The following is a 23,741-nucleotide window of genomic DNA, read 5'->3' on the forward strand; positions in this document are numbered from 1 at the left end:
CGGCGGTTCAATTCGCGGGGTACCGACAATAAATATTCTCCTATTTAAAGGGGCAACCTGTCCACATAATCTTATTCAACTTTTAAAAATTGAATAACAACCAACAGCAGGACAATTATTGTAGAATACAACTACATTCAGCCGGTCAAAATAACACTGAAATCACATAATCCTAACGTGTTGTGTGTAACACAGGGCTGTGTGCTCAGTGCAGCGCAATGTTTGGATGAAACTGTTCATTTTAGGGAGTCGGGGCAGCTATCTGGTGGCCTTACTTCTTTGTTCTCTGGCCTGAAGGGCAGAATAGACGCTGGAGTGACTCACTGTCCCCTCCTGAGGTACCGAGTATCACGAGACAGGACAGGAGGGGACCAGCTGCAAGGTACGCTTGTTTTAGCAAATATCTCGGCGACAAAACGTCAACACTCCTCTTTGCATCCTGTGAATAATGTCAGTCACTTTTTTTAAATCTTACAAACAGAAGCAGGTGTACTTCAGGTGTGCTTCTCTAAGCTTGTTCTGGTCCTAACCCCAACTCCATTTAAGTGCATGCTACACAGTAAAGTGCTTTTTACAACTGTTGTGTTGAATTAGACTCTGGGGACTTAACAAACCATAACCCTTGAAAAGGAGCTGATAATCAGTGTTTGGCATTCAAATGGATGCTTCACTACCCATAAATACGGTACACAAAACTATTAGACCAATTAATGCACTTTTAACGCATTCTGCACGACACATTTTTCGATTATCTTTACAAACGAACAACCAACGGAGACGTTTTTCGGGCGGGGGGGACATGACACACAGGCCCTGCACAGTAAACACTGGTTTGAGCCCAACATACACAGCTAGTGAGCGTGCCTTAAATCTCTGTGAGACACACGGAGACTCCTGGAATCACGCCATTGGTTCTTCGGTATGTAGAGCAGGAGCGGGAGATAGGCAAAGAGAGGGAGAGAAGGGGGGGGGGGGGGGGGGTGGATATGTTAAGCGGGGGTGGGATCTGTCAAGGCTTTACTCTCAGGGTACTCAGTGAAGTAAGAAATAAGCCAGAGAATCTGGGATGCCTTCAGGTGTTAAAGCATTTTTAGATTTTTAATCATTTCAAGAGGGGCTGGAGGATACAACAAACCGAATCGTAATTTCTAGGCTAAAAATGAGACGCAGCGAATATCGTTATTATTTCTGCGATTTGTCTTCCATGCGAACATCGTGTCTTAAAACCTCACATACCAAATCATGTGGCACCAATGTCCCATTTCTGCTCCGTTAACGTCAAATAATAAGATGTTTTGCTGTGAGGAGTAGGAGGGCGTCGGGCTGCTTTGTGCACTGGACAACTTTAACAATGTTTAGGATACTCATTGCTTTTCGTAGGGGGAAATAAAATGTAGCGTAAATGGATGTTAAAGTACTGTCAGCAACATGAGGATGGATCCAATTACTTAAACTGCAGCTGCAAAGAGTAAAATCAACCCACTCTGGGTTGTTTATATTATAAATTATAAATGTAGAGATTCAAGGGCCTTGTATCGACGCGGTTAAATGATTTTCCCTCGCAGACGTAAAGCCACACAACGCTGTCGAGGGACTGTAGATAAATTGGTATTGCATACTAAAGGCTGCAAGGTGTCATTGAAATAGGCCTTGTTTTCAATTCCTAAAATCAGTTCAGCAGAGGCTTAAGTGCCTTTTTCTTCCGTTATCGGCGTTTACCTTTCTGTTCTATTCTTAGAACTAAACACTCAAAGAGAAAACCTGTATCAACAAGTTAAACCGTTGACAACTGGCTGCGCATGCAAATGATCCCTCTGATAAAACAAAAATCAATAAATGGATTAATATGTGTCAATCAGGCTAAATGCTGAAAAAATGTTTTTCTATTTGTTTTGTAACGTGGTTGCGATTAAAAAGCGAATCGTTACATAAACCATCGAGCGGTTGGGAATCAAGTGCACTGACGCGATTCCACCTCCAGCCCATATTCACCTGTATCGAGTTCTCCTGCAGGTTGAGGTATCGCGTGTTGACCGATATGCTTTCGGGCACCTCCTCCAGGTTTTGCCGGGTGCAGATGACTCGGCTGGCCTGGTTGGAGCAGGTGCAGAGGGAGGGGCAGGGGGAGGCGGCTCCCACCGACTCCGGCCCGGGGAGGAGGAGCCGCACTAGCAGCTGGGCCAATAGAAAGAGGAAGGGGGAAGGGCCGGGAAGGCAGGTCAGCGTGGCGATGCGCATGGCAACTGGGACATGACCCTGTTCTTTAATCCGAAGGTACAGGTGAGGTGACTCCACGCTGGTGGATTCCAGAGAAAAGGTTTATTTTCCCTTTGGTCCTCCAGACGCAGTTTGTTCTTTCTAATTCCGCATCCTCTGAGATGTCTTCTGTCCTCTGTCGATCGCTGTGTTTTCTCCTCTCGTTTTTTGAACATAGGAATATGCAGATAAACAGATGTTATTCCCTTTTTTCTTGCGTTGTCTGGGGATTCGGGTGAGGCTTTTTGTGAAGTGAGAAGAACCCAGGAGTTACTGCGGAAGAACAAGAGAGAGAAAGCTGGTATTAAAGATAGAACACAGACTGCGCTTCATGTTTCCACAGAAAGAGAATGAATAGAACAAATAACAGGTAGACATCTATGTAGCTTATCGTTGGAGGGATTTAAAAAAAAAAAAGAGAACTTCTGTGTCACTGCTCATATCAAATCCCACATAATCCAGCAGACATTTAGTCAGTAATCAAATGGTTACATGCAGGGCAGGTGAAAGCGGGCTTCTGTAATTAATGGTTGAAGGAGATGAAACAGAAAATGGAAAACGTGCAATCAAAAGTAGGACAAAATGGTATTTCGTTCTTTACAGCACTGTATTTAGCATATAAACATGAATAAATCAGAGAGACATTCATTTTTTAACACATTGCTATCACTGTTGTGAAACAAATGAGCTCCATCACACATTAAACTAGTTTCCTAAGGCCACTTTTCACTGGGATTATGCTGAAAATATAGAAATATTCTATATTAATTCAAAATGAATCTGCAAATCATGCAAGTGAAAAAAGGCCAGGGAATGCAGAGCGAGGGGAAACTGATACAGGAGTCCAACTAACACAAAGTTCAGAAGCAGAAGGTGACCTTATGAAACATCACTAATGTTTTTCCAGTTCCAATTTAGCAAATACACCATAAGTGAGGAAAATGATGACATTTACTTAAGTAGTCTGACTTGAAGTACATTTGATTTGACAGGAAAAAGCAACAAATGTGTCAAGCCTTGACGTCAAAATACCTTCATTAAAATGACTTAATTAGATTATTTCTAGCAATAATAATATTAAAAATGATGATTAATTTATAAGGGACTTAAAAAAAATCAGTAAGACAAACACTTTGTGACAGAAAGCAACATGCAGGTAACATGGGACACGTGTATTAGACAATCATGTTTGAACCTGCCATTCTAAACACTTTAATTCAACTCACACTCATCCAAACTGGTCCCAAACCCTGAAAACAATAAGATACTGACTGAGCCGAGGCGCGGTGCTTGGACCGTAATGCTGATTCCATTCTTGCACAGCGTTGCTTTCTCTAGGGGCTGGAGAGTGGTGGCGCATGGTGCAGTACATTAACACTAATAGATGGCCGGCTCAAGTCAGGCACCGGCAGCCTCTCTCCCCCCTCTGCAGGTTATTCAGACCCCAACGGCCTTAATGAGGGCATCCAGCAATCTAGATACGGTTGTTAACGATGATAGTTGTAATGGTGGGACGTTGACATGCAAACCCATTTGACTCGCTGAGCATCCTCACTTGGCACACAGGGAAGGAGACAGGGGGGAAGGGGGGAGGCAGAAAATGACGGGGGGGAGGTGGGGTGCAAGATTATCAATCTGATAGATGACTGTATGGCTGCAGGCAGAGAAGAGAATTATCAACACTACAGTAATGGATGAATACTGAACAGCTGCAGAGAGCGCGGCCGGAGAAAGAAGGAGACGGAGACGGAGACAGATGGAGGGAAGGTTGAGTGAAAGGGATGATGAGGTATAAATAGTGTCCGGAGCAGAAAAGAGAACAGTAGTAAAAGAAAGATTTTTTAAAAAGTAGAAGGGGGAAAATAAGGAGGGAGAGAAGAGGAGAGGCATTGATATTAATAATCTTTCACTCAACGGGAGATAGAGAGGGTGAGAATGAGAGGAGGAAGGGAGGAGGGGTGAGGGGGGGGCTCAACGGAGAGATGAATATAAAACAGACAGAGATGGAGGGAGGGGAATGACAACACAGAGAGCATATAAAGCAGAGAGCGACGGAGGCAAAAGAAAATACAGAGGGAGGAATATGAAACAGGTGCAGATGTGGAGGAGGCAGAGGGGGAGAGAGAGAGGGGGGGGGGGGGGGAGAGGTGGGTCTGGATGGTAGTGGGTGAGATTGATCCATAATGCGAAAGCAGTGGTTGAATGACACCGCGATAAATCATGTCGGGAGCCGAATCTCTGATCAGACGGAGCGGGACACCGGTGCAGCGGGACGGCGCCGCAGCAGTCCTCCCGGGACAGCAGCCGGCGCTGCCCCGCAACCGCTGCTCGTCTGTATCCCGCCGTCATCTCCATCGCACCGCATGGGCGGAGAGGCACTCGAGTGTTATTTTTGGATTGATTCACCTTTTTATGTATTTTGATTTTTCCAGCCACCTTCTTTTTTTTTTTTTTCCTCCTTCTTTTTCCTCGCTTTTCGTCAGCAGCGAGATTTAAGTGCCAAAGCTATTTCAGGTAGACGGCGTCTGAGTGGAAATAAGGTGCAACAAACAAACCCCAAAAAAAAAAGGAAAAGTAAAAAATGTTTTTGTAAAAAGCCGGTGGAGGCTGAGGTTAGGACGGTGGCTCGGGTGGTGAGCGAGAGTCCACCGAGCAGACTGAGACTAGTTGGAGCTGACAGCTGGTTACAGACCGGTTGATTGTATTCTCCCTCGCTGCCGTCCCCAGCCGCATGTTACAATAGTCCACCGCCTCTAACTCTCCTTCCCTCATCCCATCTCCCTGCTTCCGCTCCTCATCTCCCTTGCCACCCCCCCCCCCCCCCCCCCCCCCCCCTTCTCCCATCTCCTTCTCTAAAACGTGAATTCATTTAACCTCCTCTTTCTCCAGATGCCTTACACCTCTTACCTGACTACCACTACTTTCTCCCCGTGCCTCCGCTCTGTCGTGTCCACTGGCCCGGGGTAAACGCTGCATTGACCTCGCAGTTTGATGAAAGATTAACCTCCTACAATGATGCACATTAACCCTTAACCCCACTTCATTCTCCGTCCACTGCACACAAACACACACATCCTTTCCCCCCCCCTTTGCTCGCTCCCTCTCTCTTTCTCTCCGCATTAAAATCTTTGCCAACAGAGTTTCCATGGTTACCTATTCACCCCAGTCTCCAACTCCGTCCAGCTGTATCCCACCAATTCCAAATGCACCCCAGTCCTCCGCCTTCCCCTCCTTTCATTAGCAGCCTATACACACGCGTCTACCAAATGGCACGGACACAACATGAGCAGGAACGGCATCAATCCCACAAACCGCGAGGCTGCATCACCGGTTCATCTCTGACCGCGATGCTGCTGCTGCCGCTGTGATTCTGATTGATTTACTGTGGAGGAGAACACCCTTTAATTTGTCCTGTGCATCGCAAACAAATGACAAGCAACCGCAAATGGCCAGTGCAAAGGTCAGGGTCGTCTCTCCCGTGAGAGATGAGTCAGGCACGTGTTCCGTTATGTCAAAGCGATTTGATTGGATTTAAAGGCGAGTGCGTTGGCGTTGGTTGAGAACGATAACCAAAACATACCCGGGGTGTGTTGAGCTTGCTTCGTAGCACATGCCCTAGATTTTAACGCAAGCAGAGGGAGAGTGGTTTCATTCTCTGCTCAGACAAAGTATCTGACAATACCTGAAGGCCACTTCTGCAACCGCAGCCACGCTCCACTTTATCGTTACGTAGTGAGCGACGTTTCGCTTTCCAAATCAATACTTGAGACGCGTGCACGCGCGCAACAACCAGATCAACAGACCGGAGAGCGTCCCTTACTCTCCGCTGTCGGTGACGACGCGTCGCCGGACACGCCCCGAGACGGCAGCTCAACGAGAAAGGAAAGAGGAGGGAAGCTCAACGGGCCGCTTGTGTGCCGTCGGAATGGAGCCACGACCTCTCCTGATTGCAGTGACATCAGAACAAACAGAGTTGTTTCTGAGACCAGGAAGTCAGTGGAGACGATGGACGGAGATTTTGTCCCTAATAAGGGAGTGTAGCTGCCGGTTCGCTCATTTTAATGAATTCATTTTATCAACTTGCTTTTTCAAATCCAGCGAGCATTGATCCTTGCCTGATGTGATGGTTGAAGTTGATCAATATTGGTCATCGACACCCTCTTCAACTCTCAATCTGTGCCAAAATCAATGGTACGATTACGGGGACAGCAGTTGTGGCGTCTCCCGTGTTTCGGCCCCGTGTTCTTCTTCTGTTTCAAAGACTTTACCACCCCGAGAAAAATAAAGTTGGGAGGCAAATTGTCTTCTTCAATCCAAACAGCATTAATATCGGCCTTAACAGACTACCTAACGAGATACCAATAAAGAGAACGGGTGAGGAACAGCCTGGCAGGATTTGCGGCGCACAAGATGTCTGTAAATAGGAGCAATGCTCGGGATTTGATTGGCAACGGCTGGCAGCAAGTGGTGGGGGGGGGGGGGGGGGGGGGGGTGAGGAAAAGGGCAAGACTAAGAACCCAGATCCACCTCCTGCCTTGTTCCCTCCAACCCTTCTGTTTCCCACTTCAGTATGAATGCCAAAAGCGGCGAGCGCATGTCTCTTCACAAAATGACACAGTCTTTGGACCCGAGGCATCGCTCGGGGGCAAAGTCTCTAAGGGAAAAGGTTTTTTTTTTTTTTTGTGTCAAACAGGATCATATGTGGAGATCCTATTGATCTTTACATAGGAAACTGTTGTCCTTACGGAATGTGTCCCCTGCAGATTCAGATCAATACATTATGGGAGACAAGAGAGCGATGGATCAGTTTGAATTTGCTCTGAAAATGATGAAAGCTCAATCTGTGAAGGATTATCAGCATTTGGGTTGAAATGACTTAACAAAGTGTAAGTCAACTGTACTCAGATGTGGTGTAACATTTCTTCCGTAACTTTCTTCTTCTTCATTTGGAGTCATTTCTGGTTAGCGAGGGTTAGGGTTAGGTGTGAGGGTTAGGTGTTAGGGTTAGGGGTTAGGGTTAGGTGTGAGGGTTAGGTGTTAGGGTTAGGGGTTAGTGTTAGGTGTGAGGGTTAGGTGTTAGGGTTAGGGTTAGGTGTTAGGGTTAGGGGTTAGTGTTAGGTGTGAGGGTTAGGTGTTAGGGTTAGGGTTACGGGTTAAGGTTAGGGTTAGGTGTCAGGGTTAGGGGTTAGGTGTTAGTGTTAGGGTTAGGTGTCAGGGTTAGGTGTTAGGGTTAGGGTTACGGGTTAAGGTTAGGGTTAGGTGTCAGGGTTAGGGGTTAGGTGTTAGTGTTAGGGTTAGGTGTCAGGGTTAGGGGTTAGGGTTAGGGGGCCAACCAATGCTTCGCATTCATTAACACCGCTTTTAACATGTTAAATAGTACTGACAGCAATTACAACTCAGTCCTCACATTTACAGCTGAAGTGGTATCATGTAATCAGACCCTCTCCCAAGGAGGCGTGGACGTTTTTTCAGATTTCTCATTATCTGAAAGTCATTCGACCAGCTGACAAACGTCCTCTAGATCTCCCATCTACTCAATCATCATTTCTTAGAGTGACTCAGATACCCGAAGAGGCTGGCCAGTGAGCTGCGTTCGAACACAGAGCGGCAAACCGAATCAGTCTCATCTCACTGCTTCTCATGCGAAGGAAATATAACGGACCACGACACCATCGAGCAAGAGGCTGCAGAGAGGACTTTCACTTCAGCCGACGTCAATTTCTCCAGGCGGACCAGCTCTGTCACAAGAAGGATCCGCAAGCTGCACAGCTCATATGAAGCAGACACATCTAGAATACAATTAATCAGTCCTAATACGATAATGATATGACGTACGATGATCTAGTACCCTGAGCGTTAACATAAAACAACCACTAAACTGTAATTTGGGAGGCGCTCCTCACTCAGCCTGCAGTATGTGGTTTGTCACAAGCCGGGAAAAAGCTCTTTGTGCAGAGCGGCATCCACGGTGTGCAGGCCGAACCAGATACAAACTGGGCCATCGAAGATAAATAAATATCTAATAAATCAAATGATGTAATGAAACTAATTCCATTTGTTTCAGCATCGCTCTATAGTCATGTCAGATAGTAATCCTAACATAGAGACAATTCCACCGTAATCAGCCCATTATAATCCCATCCAGACCTTCCACAGTCTGCCACCAACAAGCATTCATTTTTAGCCCAGGCTGTTCATCTAGCCTCATTTTTCCTCCACACAGCCCGGCCCCCGGTCCCAGGGTAGTCTATCACACTTAAAGCTTACACTCTTCACAGGCACTTATAAACATTTAAAGCATTTGACTAACCGCCAGGCAAAATTGACTTTGGGATGAAAGACCTGGGGGCTTTTAAAAAATGAAAAGGGAAACGCTGCATCGGGACACAGAGGCCCTGGTTTAACGGAAAAATAGCAGTTTTATTCAGCGGGGGGTTTTCTCGTTTTAATGATCGTGGGATGGATGAGAGGAACGAGGGGGGGGGGGGGGGGGGCAGGGATGCTGGGCTATGACAGAAGGTGCTTGTGCCGCTGTGTCATATTATGCAGACCGGGAGAGAGGAAACCCAACACCTCCTCCGCTCTGTCTTTCCACCCCACGGCACTGAGAGAAAGCTGGACGAGCACCGGCCTCGCTGGTGAATGAAGCCTTTACATCACTGGCCCACGCACACTCAAACACACACACACACACACACACACAGACAGAGACAGACCGTAAGCAGCGTGACTAATAGAGTACTAACGTCCTTTGTTTTGCCTCAGTTATACCTGAGTCACATCTGGCTCCCAGGGGAAGGAGCCCACCAGGTTATTGAAATATTCAGACGTTAGATGTTGGTTCAGGTTGATCAATGACTCCAGTCGATAACTCGCTCCTCAACAGGGATTAAAGGACAGGGGTGTGTAATGCCAGCACACTACTAGATTAAGTTGAAAACACCACTATTGTACTTGATATTGATTTTCTTTCTCATATTGCACGCAGTGATTTCCCCACAAGTAAAGGTTTATGTTGACACATATTTGACTCAGTCTGTGTTTGATGGCTCAAAGCATTATGTGGCTGGTTGTAATGCAACCGATTCGGTTTCAAGTGTGTTCCTTATCATACCTGAGGATACAAATCAAGAAGCTCCTTGAAGGAAACATCGGTTACACAAACTTGTCCTGAGAATCATTTTCACCTTGCTCGATAATAATATTCTACTCCAATTTAACCAGATAATAAGCTGCAGTTAGTATATAATAATAAAGAACACAAAAAGGTGTGAAAAACTAATTTTTACCATAATGGGGCCTTTGTAAATTCTGTTATGTATCAAATAATGATAAAAACGCCTTTTTAGAATAAACTAAGATCTTATAAAAGGATAAAGTGATGAGTAAATTACATTCTGGACAGTAAACTCCCCACAAGCCAGTAACTCTGTAAGTCTATTCACGTTCTTTAAGGAGAATCCTAACTGTGGCTTTAAGAAAATACCAATACATTGGTTTCACTTCAAAATACCTGAGTTGAATTAAACTGATTATAAAAAGACAATATGCTCATCAATGTTCCCTTAAAACAAAATCATTATTATCACAAACTTCAGAAGACTACACTGACTTCCCACACAGAACACGGCAAAGTACTTTTCCTCTCATTTATCATGTTCCTTTAGTAATAAATATACCATGCATAATGCAGCGAATGCACTTTTGATGTCTTTTAGTGGCCTGTTACCAGCTAATCTCTCATTCTGTACTCCTCGAATGGATGTACAGAAGGTCAATCGAGCTTATGATTGTGTGATAAACTATTAATTAGACAGAACTTCTCCTCATTGTCTTCCTGTTTACTTATTAAGCTCCTTAATTTCATCTCATGACAGGCAACGTGGCCTCGGATGCTATTAGGCTATCACACGTTTCCATGTGTTGTTGTTTTTTTGTTTTTTTTCCTTCCAACAAGCCGTTCAGCTTTGGTTTATTGGAGCAATATTAAAGTAAGTGCTTATTTTTAGAAAACAGCACAACAGCCTTGATGAGGTTTCTTAAACCAGAGCATTCAGCGTTCCACATTTTAATCACCACCCATCCTTGTCAAATAGGATATACTGCAGCCCCCCCTCTGCACTGTATCCGTCTCCACCTCGGCCTCCCACTCAGAATGTCCAAAGATGCGCCGCTGCCTTCATTAGGATGCAGGATGCAGAGAGAAGCCCTCATCTATTCAGAATTGCTCCTACAGGAGCGGGGACCTCCTCCCCCCTTCAGAGGGGGCCAAGAGCTGCAGATTAAAAGTCGCTGTGTTCATCACCCTGCTAAAGCGCTCCCATTAACAGACATCACATTACCTACCACACATGTTCAAATCCCTAACTGGGGGCTTCACACCACTTGTCACGACACGCCGGGATAAAAGTCTTTTTAATGTTAACATCTTCACATTCACAACGCCAGCTCTCAACTTCAAATAAATCCAGTTATTACTGTCCGTTCTGTGGCACTGCATATTCGGGACGCTGATTCGGTGAACAATTAATCCGTATTTAAGGTTGTTAAGTGTGTTGATGAATTCAATATGTGCGCTGAGGGGGGAGCCAAAGCCAGCAGCTAATCAAAATGTCTCTCAGCCATTTCTCGCGCATTGTAAACTGCACAGTTTTTGGGCTGCTCTAAAAAACCTTTTTCCAGTCTCTCTGAGCCGAGCGTTTGTTGCCCCCAGCTCTTTCGGAGAGGAAGACTCAGTTCAGCGTTTATGTGTTTCAGGTTGCCCTCACTTTTTTTTTTCCGCTCAGGAGAAACCACGATTGTGTGTGTGTGTGAGATTTCTTTTGTGAGGTCAAACTGTAGCGTGTCAACTTTGACTCCCCGGGATTGTATGTGTTGTGCTTGGTCACATTTCTGGGACGGGGTCAGTTTAAGCCGCGTTCAGCGGGCCCTCGTGCAATAACAACTGGAGGAAAAGATTACATTCGAATTCAAAGATAAAGGTTTGGTAAATTAATTAAATGAACTTGAACGTGAAATCTTCAATGTCATCATTAGATTCGTTATATATCATGTTGTGCATCTCAAGCCGTGGGCGGGAACACCACAGTATGTGAGCATGCATGAGGGAGAGGAAGGGGAGCCGAATCTGACTGGCTGGTTGAATCACATCTTTTCTGGGTTGTCTCATTTCAGTTTGAATGAGCAGGAACTCAGCATGCATGTTATGTCATGAGCAAACACTCAAGCTCTCCACTCCCCCTGAACTATGTGACAGTGCAGAACCATGTTTTTGCGGTCATGTATAGGAGTATATAATCATTAGAAATATTCGTTTTACGGCTCAAGGTCAAGGTGACATCGTCAGTGTCGGATTGGACCAACGGACCTATGGCCTTCTATAATGCTATGCTATGCTAATACCGGGATTCTGAATTCGAAGCCTCAAAGTGGCGATCATAGAACCAGCGACTACATTGACTCCCTTTTTACAGTCTATGGAGGCAAGTGAGCTGTGCTATAAAATATGTAAAGGGTAAAGAGTGTAACACACATCTGTGTATCTCCAGTGTAAAAAGAACACGGCAGTTCAGAGATCACAGTTTGAATGTGATTCAGTAACACAATGTTTTGACATAGCGTCTTGTTGCTGTACACTGTGCCACAAGGTACCGTTTGAGATATGCAGAAGACAAAGGAGTGCAACATCAGCGGTGCACTGCAGCACGTCTTACCCTGTAACAGGATCAGCGATTAATTAGGTGTTCAGACGTGGAAAAGAGGGGATATAAACATTTAGACAGTGATGTCTAAATGTTGAGCATGTGGAGCAGAGGTGGACACGCTAGTGTGTGTCCACACGCATCTCCAGCTCCGTGACTGCACGCGTCACCTCGCAGGCTTTTTTACAAACAAAAATAAACAAACGAAACAAACAAGCGTCTGCGCGCGTCGGTGATACGCAACCCTCCCTCGGCCCCCATCCATTCGGGCCTCGCCCCGGCCTCCTTTAAGAGTGACACGCTGACTAATACGCAGACAGATAAACACTCACACTGCCAAACACGATAAGGCTATGCCCACGAAACACTGACACGGACTGACTGATGGACGTTTCCATGGAGACCAGTCGCCAAGACTGACACAACGTCTCCTGCCTCATAGTGCCGTGCCAACTGAATGAAGAGGAGAGAGAGAGAGAGAGAGAAAAGGGGAGAGGGAGAGAGTGGAAACCCGCTGTGCAGCACCAGAATGATTACAAGGCAGTGCTGAAATATTCTGCCGGGCCGCGTGAATGCAGAGCAGATCTGGTCCAACGGGCCACGTGATCGCCTTCACCGGCCTTCGGTCGGCTCCTCTCACACCTCAGTCTCACCCCATCAATCGCCCCCCCCACCCCGCATCCGCTCCTCTCTTTGCCCTCCTTTCCTTTCCTACCCCTAAGGCCCGTTTGTTTCCACACCTCACCTCCTCTGCCGCTTTCTCCACCCTTCTCCTCTCTCGTCGGGTTCTTCTCTCCACCCCACTCTGTCTCTCCCTCTCTCCCACGCTGTGCAAAATGGAAGCTCTCGGAGAGACCTGAGGTTGCCATAGTAACCTGCCATAGTAACCACTCACCATCTTGCGTGTCTCCGTCACGTCGGCGGGGGGGCTCGGGGCGTCTGCAGCCCGGCTCCGATGCTCCCGAAGCAGGGCGTCACTTCACCAAACGCCGCTGTGTGACGGGAAAGTTCCCGGACCCGATCTGCTTTTGCCTCACGCAACTTCCAAGTGACACCCGACACATCAGCCGTAGCCTACGCGTCGCTTTGATCATTTACACCAAATGTAGCCATTATGTTTTGAGCTTTCACACCGCGCCACTCTTTCCAACGCCACCAGAAAAAGAAAAGGGCAAGAGGGGCCAAATATGTGAATAAAGCAGCACAAGCGAGTCGACGCGCGACATATCGGAGGGACCAGGGAACGGGAAAACAAACGGCGAAGGCATGAACGGAGTCACGTGATCGCCTTCACCGCAACACGAACTTTGAATCATCGCAGCGACGGCGTAAAGCTTCGCCAACTCCCTCTTCCGCGGCTCTTAACGGCCTCCGAGGAGCCACGGCCTCATCGGCCGTTTTGATGACGTGTCACCACGTGCGACAGCGCGCCCACGCTTCTGTCTCGCCGCCTCGTTTGGTCTTCCTCGGAGCGCTGCGGGAACCAAACCGCTCCGCGTGGCGCTTGAATCACGAGGAGTGGAAAAACAGCTATTAAGCATCGCACTTGATGATCACCAGGGTTTTAATTTCAAGTACGCCGCCTTCATGCACTGCTTCTCGCTATCTGCATCATCAATATTTATAGCGCCATCGCCAGGATCAGTATGCCGCTGCCGCCGTGCCTCCAGCCAGCGCAGCCAGTCGGTGAAGCAGACAGAGCAAAGGCCCCGGTCTGACTCTGCAATGCTGTTTTGAGCTCTTATGCCACCACTGACCCGAAACAAACCCCCTCAAGACTCCGTGCCTGCATGCAGCCGGGGCGGCAGTGGCTGCAAAGTCACCGAGGCCTGACCGCTTTCATTGCCCAATCACATTTACTGATACGTAATCCAAGCAGAAGGAGATAATATCTCTCCTCTTTGCCTCAGCCCAATATCGGCCCGGCTCATTTTGAACGGCGTGAAGCCACTTGACCGTCTCGGGCCTCGACTTTCAAGCGAGCGGCTACTCACGACCGTCTTTAGAAATGCACGATCAGATGTTTGGCCCGAGCGCAGCCAGACAGCCCTCCCGCGAGGAGGGAGGGAAAGTGCATCGCCTCTGTCCATTTTTCCAGCATCTCTCGCCACTTTTAGGTCACGACGGGAATATGTCTCGCCGGTGAAATCTCACTGTTTTTAATTATGTCAATTCAACGGATTGTAGCATTCGTTTTGTGTCGCTAACCGCCGCCATTCAACGTACAACTGTTATTCATCGTGATCCCAGAGAGGGTCAAACCAATCACGGCACAATTATGTCCATCACGGCAGCTCAGGGTTTGTGCTGTGGACGGGTCAGTGCCCCCCCCCCCCCCCCTCCCCCTCCTCTCCCATGGTAACTGAGATTCAAATTGTGCCATATCATGCGCAAAAACAGAATCTCACATCTCCGTCCCCAAGATCGGGGATGTCGAGAAGCACGTGGCGTCTCAGACGGAGGGGGGGGGTGGGGGGTGGGGGGCACCCACCGACCTCTGTGCATCAGCAAGTCGGGAAGCCATCACTCAAAGACACCAGCTCGCCCTTATTAGAGCAGTTTTCTACGATCGCTGCCTCTCTCCTGCTCCCCCGTTTGCAGAAATAAGCAGCACGCACGCCGGCATGCAGAAATGGACACTCACACAGACACCAAATTTAGGGCAACTGTTCCTCTCTTTGCATTGTAATGCAGCAGCAGAGGCGTCCCTCAGAATGAATGCTGTCCCTTGTCCTCTCAAGTACAGTCAGTCGAACGGGGAAAGGCAAAGTACACTGAGCAGATTGAAAGCATCCCGGCATTAATTGATGCACACGTCAATGACATTGGGTCATATTCTGGAGGGCACTGGTTTATATGCTGGGCTTCACTCGTGTGTTTGTTTGGACTTTTTCCCCACATCTCCTTTGAAAAACAATCCACAATGGCTCCTCAATTTCGACAGCGCCAGAGAGCAACGGGGTGCTGAGCATTACCTCAAAGTCACACCTTCCCTCTGGGGCCAGGTGTGCAGGTGTAATTTACCATGTCCCTGTTAACCTGCTTGCTTGTTTTCATCAAGCTCATCGGCCATGCATAAGTGGTGTGCCTCAGAAATTAAAGAGCAGCCTGGCCTGATATCTCAAATGACTGGAATCGCTCAGCCGGTACTTAATTTGCGACACAAGAAGGAGTCGGTTGCTCGGCTGTGTGGGACACGCGTGCCTACGTGTGCAAATTAACGGTTGACAGTTAATATCAGTGAGATGGCGGCACTCTTTCTTTTTTTTTTCCTTCTTTTTTTAAAGTCATCACATTGGGGAAAAAGTAGTGGATCTTCTTGCTTTGTTTCTTTTAAAGCTGCTGAGGAACATAACATGGTTCTCCTGTATGATTTCAGCTTTTCACGCAGGACAAACCTAAACAAATGTGCAAAACGCCGAGATCAAGAGCTTAAAGCGACAGGAACAGTGCGAAACTGGAGCCTGTCGCGGCTTCAGCGGGAATAAACTGAATAAAACATTCCACCATCACCCCATTAAGTGAACTGTGCTAACCTCTCCTTGTGAATCATGACACTGCTCAATTTTAATAAGATGCATATTAGTTCAAGTGCTGTCATGCCTTTGATCTTCCAGGACTTAACAGGACATGTGACCCAAGTTGTGCAACGTTTCCCTCTACTCCCAGGCGTTTACTAATTCAGTACAGCTTGTTCCCGAATTTCCAAAGCATGACGCTTGTAGGTATTCACCTCGCTCCATCCTTTAAAAAAACTGCAAACGCTGAATAGAGCATTTTCTTGTTTTCCTCTGAGTGGCCACATTCTGAGAAATGGCTGCTTCTTACTCACCTGCCCCACTTAGGATTTGTTTTTCGGGGTCGGCGAGGCCTCGGTCGAGGAGTGGGGAGGAAGGTACGCGCAAAGTTCAAGACACCGACGCGTCGGCCTCGCTTTTTTTCGCCGCGCGGAGACGTCTTGATGCTCTGAAGCTCCGCCCCGATCTGGATGACCTTGCCGTCATCATGTGACAAGCCTCTCACGAGGACGAGGCCTTCGAGTAACTGGTCCTGTTTCATGCAGTCCGTGATGATCAGCCGGGGGAGTCTCACTATAGACAGTAAGCCCTCAATAAGTGGATAAAATACATATCTCTACACGCGTCATAAAAACCCGCCGCCCTCTTAAGGTTTTACTTCTGTGGGCCCATGTTTGATGTAATGAAATAAATGCTCTGTGAAGCGAGGACTCATAAATAGCAGGCGGAGGGTCATTCACTCAGGGTTGAGCCACAATGGTGTAAAAGTTTACAGGTAAGCGTTAAATGTAATATCAGAGGACGTAAAAGGCAAGCAGCTGAACAGCGTTGATTACAAAATATGTTAAATGACACCAACCGATCTGACGGTAATTTGTCCGACAGAAATGGTTCATCACGCTTCATTTTCTTCATTTCTTAAATTGCAAATCTACAAAAGCTTGAAATGCTGAAGACGTCCAACATTGAATTACCACCACCACCAACCCCCCCCCCCCCTCCCTCCTTGTCTAATCCTGCCCCCGGTGCCCCACTTCACCTTCCAACACCCCATTAATAACATATTCTCTCTATCACACAACTCAGGAGAAGATCCGGCTGCACACACCAACCCTTTCGGATTTCTCTGAAAACGCTGCACATTAGCATTCAAATCCTCTCATAACCGTATCATTGTGTCGCAGATAGAGGCAGATCTTCATTCATCAGGCCTAATCTATCTATCTGCTCCTTGTTCCCGACCGGAGGGGCCCCGGGGCTCTGACTCAGAGTTTAAGCCCCCGAGGTGCCTGCGCATTTTTCCTCCAAATCTGGGGTCATCACAGAGGGCCGGTGGCAAGGCGGCTGAAGCCCAACACGCAAACCACCACCGCACGCGGACTCCGATCGGGCCGCTCTGATTGAGTGTGTCTGAGGGAGAAGCTGCACGTTGACCGGATCAAATATTAAGCGGCTGTCAGCAGCTCGCGCTGCACCGCAGATGCTCCTCTCATCACCAAGGTTACGTGCGCGCGTAGCGACAAAACGGGGAATAAACAGAAAGGACCAAACAAACGCGTGGGGAAAGTTGGGTTCGTGCATGCGGATCAGATGCGACGGGGCTGATCACTTCCCCAATGCTCTCTCTCCCCTCGCGCACACGCACTCGCACGCGCGCGCGCGCCTGTCTCGTCATACGTGTAATTCCTGGATACCAGCACATTAGCGTGTCAGGTCATGGATTTCAAATTCCATTCCCAACGTATTAACAGTGTTGGTGCGCGTGAAACAAACGCACGAAAACAAGACACCGATATCAAAGCTCGTGCACGCGCGTCCCGACTGCGCGGGGGGGGGGGGGGGGGGGGGGGGGGTAGGGGGGGTCATACATGAGAAGGAGTCCGCGAGCACAGACTTACCTTTTACATCAGGATGCTGCGTTCAAGTCCCGAAACACATCACGCTCAACACGCGCCGCTCGGATACTCCGCGAGCTCTCGCCTCCCCTCGAATAACAGCGTGTTCCACTGCAGAGCCGACGCTGTCTCTCTCTCTCTCCCCCTCTCTCCCCCCCCCCCCCCCTCACCCTCTCTCTCTCTCGCTCTCTAATGAGAATTGTCTCAGAGATCTTCAGGTGGATGAAACCACTGGCCGACGTGGAGGGGACATTGTGGAACTTTATTCATATGTTGCGTATTAGAAATGTGTAATTAGTGTTGCGGTCTGCAGACGCATCACCATGACGTAATAGAGCCAGACGTCTTAAATATGATACATCCAAAAGTAAGAGGGTATAATAAACATCTCATCTGATCATTTTTCATAATTGCGTTACTATTACTTAGATGGACCCGGGGTCGCCGTGGCGCAGGGGGGTGGTTCGAGTCCCGGCTGCCCCTGGGTGTCCCTGAGCAAGACACCTAACCCCTAATTGCTCCCCGGGCAAAAATGTGAAAAAGCCATGGGTTTAGGGTTTTGGGTTTGGATAAAAGCGTCTGCTAAATAACCTGTAATAATGTAAAGAACCTACATTCTACTCTACAGCGCTGATGAGTAGAATGTTCTCGTCTTCTATAACCTTTGCATTTCAGACAAATTCCCACATGTGTGCGCGTGTGGTCATATAATCACATCTCATATGATGATGGTGGTGTTTACTGCTTGTTTCAGGGAACATTTGCTGCTTGGCCGGTTCCCTTGGCAACGCAAAAGCACACACACACACACACACACACTTTGCTGAGCCCCACCTGTGCAGCTCCCATCATACGTGCGCCATGAACACGGAGCAGGTGACTTGATGGAGGCGAAGGAGAGCAGAGGCATTGTTTGCTTCCACAGAAACCAAATGGCTCTTCAGAGAGAAGTGATTGATCTCAAGTGAGAGCAGTTTAGCGGAGGCTCCTCCCCATTGGACAAGATGGGGAGGGGGGGGGGGGCATGACTAAAGGGGGACCAGGTCAGGTTGAAGGTCAGGTGGTTTGCAGGTTTGAGGTAATCACCTCAGCAGAGGGAGAGACTGGGTAAGTGCGGTTGAGTGTCCAGATTGCAGAAAGTGTGTGTGTGTGGGGGGGGGGGGGGGGGGGGGGGGTTGGGGTGAGGGGGTGAGGGCCTGTGGGGGGGGGGGGCAGAGGGAGAGGGTGGGGGGCATTGAGACGGGTGATTAGTGCTGGATTGATAACGCTCTATTTCGAGACTCGGAGGATCGCTCGTTCTCACGTCCTTGCTCCTGAACACCAGTTCCCTCCATCACGGGCACGTGCGCTCACACACACACTCCTCACACACGTGTCTTTCTTGCAGCTCATCCTACCACACACACACACACGCGCGCACACACGCACACACACACACACACACACACACAGACACGGAAGAAGGAGGTAATGACTGGACGCTGCATATTCAGTCTGCAGCAACAGGGTTGCCAACCTGTATCTCTCTTATTTAGCATTGCACACTGCACACCTTGGCCGCCCGCTCTTATGCACAATGTCTTCTTGCTCACTTGAACCCCCCCCCACAAACACACACACACACACACACACACACAGACCCACACAGACCCACACTCTGCAGTGAGGGTCCTGCAGCGTCCACAGCCTGTCCCAGTCCTCTGTAAATCCAACAACAGGCTCAGTTATTTTGCATTGCGTCGCTCCTCCCCCCTCCTCCTCTCTCTCTCTCTCTCTCTCTCTCTCTCTCTCTCTCTCTCCCTCCCCTCACCTCCCCTGCTGCCTTCCTGCCTCCCTCCCTCTCCCTCTCTATTAAATTTCCAGTCACACAACAGTGCAGTGGATATCCCTCCCTCTCTCTAACTCTCACACACTCTTTCTCTCTCTCTCTCTCTCTCTCTCTCTCTCTCTCCCTCTCTCCCTCCCTCCCTCCCTCCCTCCCACCTCCTCTCCCACATACATACCTCTGTGGAGGTTTTGTAGTCGTCCTGCATGTCTCCCTATCGCTCGCTGTCCATATTTACTGTCCCCTTCCTCCTTTACTTTGAACCCCTCGTTCTCAGCTCACTCCTGATACGCGGCTGCTCCCACTTCACCTCCAGTTGTCTCCCCCCCCGTCTCTCCCTTTCTCCTCCCCCTATTGCCTCATTATTTAAACGAGCCCCCCCCTCACATTTCCTCCCCTTCCGGCTCTGTTTGTATCTCCGTACTGCAGTGTCTGCTCATACGTCTACACGGTGTGGGGAGTCATTCACTGTGGGGGGGGGGGCTCGCTCCGCCGGGCCGGCCCCTAACTGACTGATTGAGTGGACGCTACGGGGGCCGAGGAGCGAATAAAGATGGGATCCCCTGTGAGGATTAATGCGCCTGGCGTGGAAAGGCGGAAAGCTCGCCGTGTGGCATCCGGGCCTCCGCTCTGCGGTGGAGGCTCCCCCTCCATGTGTCGCTGTGCGTCGTGTTCGGGGCACGGCGGCAGTTGCTGCTGTTACGCCCGTACAGCACCCCGTGAGGGGAGGGGAACATACACCGCGCTGCTGAGAACCCCAGACGGCCAGAGACCGGGTGTGGGCGCAAGTAATCACACCAACACCGATGGGTTTGGTTTAAACAGGCTAGCACGTGCCAGTTTATTAATAATGATAATAATAATAAACAATAGAGGGAAAATGGGAGGACGGCTGAGCTGATCCAAAACAAAGAAATTAGCAAAACCCCCACCCCTTACCTGTCCCAACGTCCTACACAAAACACTTATTTACTCTGGCGCTCGAGCAAGGCGCCCTAACCAAAAATACAGGGGGTGGATCGCTCAGATCTAACCTGGTGTGTATAACAGGAGATATCCCTACGGGTGATGTATGCCCAGGGCGTCTTTCCTAACACTCCCAAGTGCTTTCCGTTCTCCCTGGGAAGGACACACGAAATACAAATGATTAATACTTTCAATACTCCAAAACACTCCATGTACAACCAATTTCACAAGAGCACCCCAAACACAACCTTACACCCTGCCTGAGAGATCTGGACTGAACAACCAGAAACACATAAATACAGCTGATGGGACGATGCGATTGGAGGATGGGAAAACAGGAACCAGCTGTAGGAGATCACGGGAGGGCGGATGAGTAATGAAGACAATTAGCTCCACCTGAGGAGGGTTATCACACACACAGAACACAGACAAGACCGGGGGTCGTAACACGCCCACCACAAAAACAGCAAACCTCCAGTTTGCGACAAAACAACCAAACGTAACCCAGTACCTAAACACGCGATAGCTGGGGGCTTCGGGGCAGGGACTGAGAGTCTCGAAGCGGGGACTGGCCGAGTCGGGGCTGGGACTGAGAGCCTCGGAACGGGAGATCGCTGCGGCGGCGGCCCAGCGGGAAGGGGAGATCGCTGCGGCCCAGCGGGAAGGGGAGATCGCTGCGGCCCAGCGCGAAGGGGAGATCGCTGCGGCCCAGCGCGAAGGGGAGATCGCTGCGGCCCAGCGCGAAGGGGAGATCGCTGCGGCCCAGCGCGAAGGGGAGATCGCTGCGGCCCAGCGCGAAGGGGAGATCGCTGCGGCCCAGCGCGAAGGGGAGATCGCTGCGGCCCAGCGCGAAGGGGAGATCGCTGCGGCCCAGCGCGAAGGGGAGATTGCTGCGGCCCAGCGCGAAGGGGAGATTGCTGCGGCCCAGCGCGAAGGGGAGATTGCTGCGGCCCAGCGGGAAGGGGAGAGATCTCTGCGGCCCAGCGGGAAGGGGAGAGATCTCTGCGGCGACTGAGGGGACATCAACAAAACTGGAGATGGCTGAAGTAGCCATCATGTACACTATTACCGAACACACAACAAACTAAAGGTCATCCCATTCACAACCCCCACACCGTCCACCGACCGTGTGGACGAGGTACCAAATGGCTCCTCATCCACACCAGTCAATGGTTAGTCAGGGTCCAAGCAGCGGGGTGCACAGATCCCGGACGAGCCCCCATTTGTTATGCACGTACAGCACCCCGTGAGGGGAGGGGAACATACACCGCGCTGCCAAGAACCCCAGACGGCCAGAGACCGGGTGTGGGCGCAAGTAATCACACCAACACCGATGGGTTTGGTTTAAACAGGCTAGCACGTGCCAGTTTATTAATAATGATAATAATAATAAACAATAGAGGGAAAATGGGAGGACGGCTGAGCTGATCCAAAACAAAGAAATTAGCAAAACCCCCACCCCTTACCTGTCCCAACGTCCTACACAAAACACTTATTTACTCTGGCGCTCGAGCAAGGCGCCCTAACCAAAAATACAGGGGGTGGATCGCTCAGATCTAACCTGGTGTGTATAACAGGAGATATCCCTACGGGTGATGTATGCCCAGGGCGTCTTTCCTAACACTCCCAAGTGCTTTCCGTTCTCCCTGGGAAGGACACACGAAATACAAATGATTAATACTTTCAATACTCCAAAACACTCCATGTACAACCAATTTCACAAGAGCACCCCAAACACAACCTTACACCCTGCCTGAGAGATCTGGACTGAACAACCAGAAACACATAAATACAGCTGATGGGACGATGCGATTGGAGGATGGGAAAACAGGAACCAGCTGTAGGAGATCACGGGAGGGCGGATGAGTAATGAAGACAATTAGCTCCACCTGAGGAGGGTTGTCACACACACAGAACACAGACAAGACCGGGGGTCGTAACACTGCGCTGGGATGAAACCTCTGCTGCCCCCCACACCCCCCGCCACCCCGCTGTGCTAGATCGCCGCAGAGAAAAGAGAGCAAGGGGCAGAAACGCCGGTGGTTACGTCGACGCGCCGCCCGCCTTTCTCCTCCCGCAGTTTCTGCATCCTTCTTTCCTTCCACGCCATCGCCAGACCGAAACCCTCCACAGCCTCCGAGGCCCCGACTGAGCCCCGATCCGTATCGGACGGTGAGGCGGCGCGCCACGTGCTGCAGGGATTCAGACCCGTTTGACAGCAAAATGGAACCCCCGGGCTGTCGGCTGACTTCTGCCGGAGTGCACCCTGAAACGGTGTCACCCGCCGAGTCTTTTAAACGCTGAGTAAACCCGAGCCTGTACCTCCTCGCTCGTCAGAAACGGGCCTGGCTGGCGAACGGCGTCCATTTAGGCCCGATGGCGCCGTTGATCTTCCCACACCACAAGTCAAAGTGGACCTCAGCCACCAGCCGCTGAAGACAAATCCAATTTGAGGTGTTACACGCTCCTCCGGACCCGCACCCTCTTCTTAATCTCTCCATGGGCGGTTTAATAATAGGAGAGTCTCTCCCCGCTCCTCCCGCCGGCCCCTTGCTGTCAACACCTTCTTCTGGGGAGGCGTAAAACAAACTCTGCCCCTCGGGCCCACGAACCCCCCCCCCATTATGCTGAGCAGCACTTCTGCCACCGGGCGGTATAACCATCATCTCCAGCCCACGGGCCCTCAAACCGGTCCACTGCCTCTTTCCTCGGGGCGACAACGGGGAGGGACGACAAACCCAAATGCCACACGAGCAACGCTGAGAAGCATTTTAACGCCGCTGTTCCTCTGAGCCCTACGAGGAGTTAAAAGAAGTCAGACAATTCAGGCTTCGGTCGTTTTTTTAAGGATATGGTCAAGGATGTAATGGGCGAGGTTAAGTGCGCATAAAGGGTTTAATCACTTTCTTAATGCAAATTTCATATAAACATAGGAGCTGTATTAGTCATAATTAGTACTGTACTTTAAAGCAGACGGGTTTTCTCTGCAGGGCTGTCAGATAAAGTGAAGTACCCCGTCACTCAAGCTCAAAACGTCTTCATTTGAGTTCATTCTGAACATTTATTCCTACATAAAGCTAAAGGTTTTAACTGTTCATCCCTTACGTTTAGCTCGCTTCGTCCAACCTCATTTTATGAAATGTGTGAAATGTAACCTTTTCCAACTATTAATCTGTTTCTAGAGGACTTTTTACCCCGGATATCCAAGCAAGCTAACTGGATTTCAAACACTTAATTGCAATGCAGTGTTGTTCTTTTAAAGTGCTTTAAAGTAACGTTTAAACTCTTATTGTCAGTTAATATACGAGAACAACCATGGTCTTTTCTTTTTTCCTTTTGTCAGTTTCTAAGCAGCAAGCTGTTATTGGAGTAATTACCTTCAGCGCGACGCTTCCAGCCACCCGGGACGGTAAAGAGTGTGAGACAACAACTACAACCGGGGAACGAGCGCGAGACCGAAGATGTGTTGACCAGCTATTGACCCATAATCTAATGAAGCTTTGTAAGCCATGTGACGTGTGTGAAAGATGAGAGCAAGAGCAGCAGCCTTGTAACGGAGTAAGACTTCTTATAAATATTG

General features: G+C 49.2%; 1 protein-coding gene across 2 annotated transcripts in view; it reads right to left on the reverse strand.

The window, feature by feature from the left end:
• The window catches only part of lrrc4ba (leucine rich repeat containing 4Ba), a 30,087-nt gene extending 10,571 nt beyond the window's left edge, over positions 1-19,516 (reverse strand). Inside the window, exons 1-2 of one of the 2 annotated variants that reach the window (XM_078083990.1) lie at positions 19,374-19,516; positions 1,993-2,529 (exon numbers count right to left, since the gene is read on the reverse strand). In XM_078083990.1, coding sequence (XP_077940116.1) covers positions 1,993-2,238 — 246 coding nt within the window. In that variant the 5' untranslated portion in view covers positions 2,239-2,529; positions 19,374-19,516. Of the gene's footprint in view, positions 1-1,992; positions 2,530-17,373; positions 17,509-19,373 lie in introns of those variants that run through there. The other variant, XM_078083989.1, reaches the window with a different exon arrangement.
• Between the last annotated feature and the right edge of the window lie 4,225 nt (positions 19,517-23,741).

This window comes from Gasterosteus aculeatus, chromosome 11, assembly GCF_964276395.1.
Source record: "Gasterosteus aculeatus chromosome 11, fGasAcu3.hap1.1, whole genome shotgun sequence".
Classification (NCBI taxonomy): Eukaryota; Metazoa; Chordata; class Actinopteri; order Perciformes; family Gasterosteidae; genus Gasterosteus; species Gasterosteus aculeatus.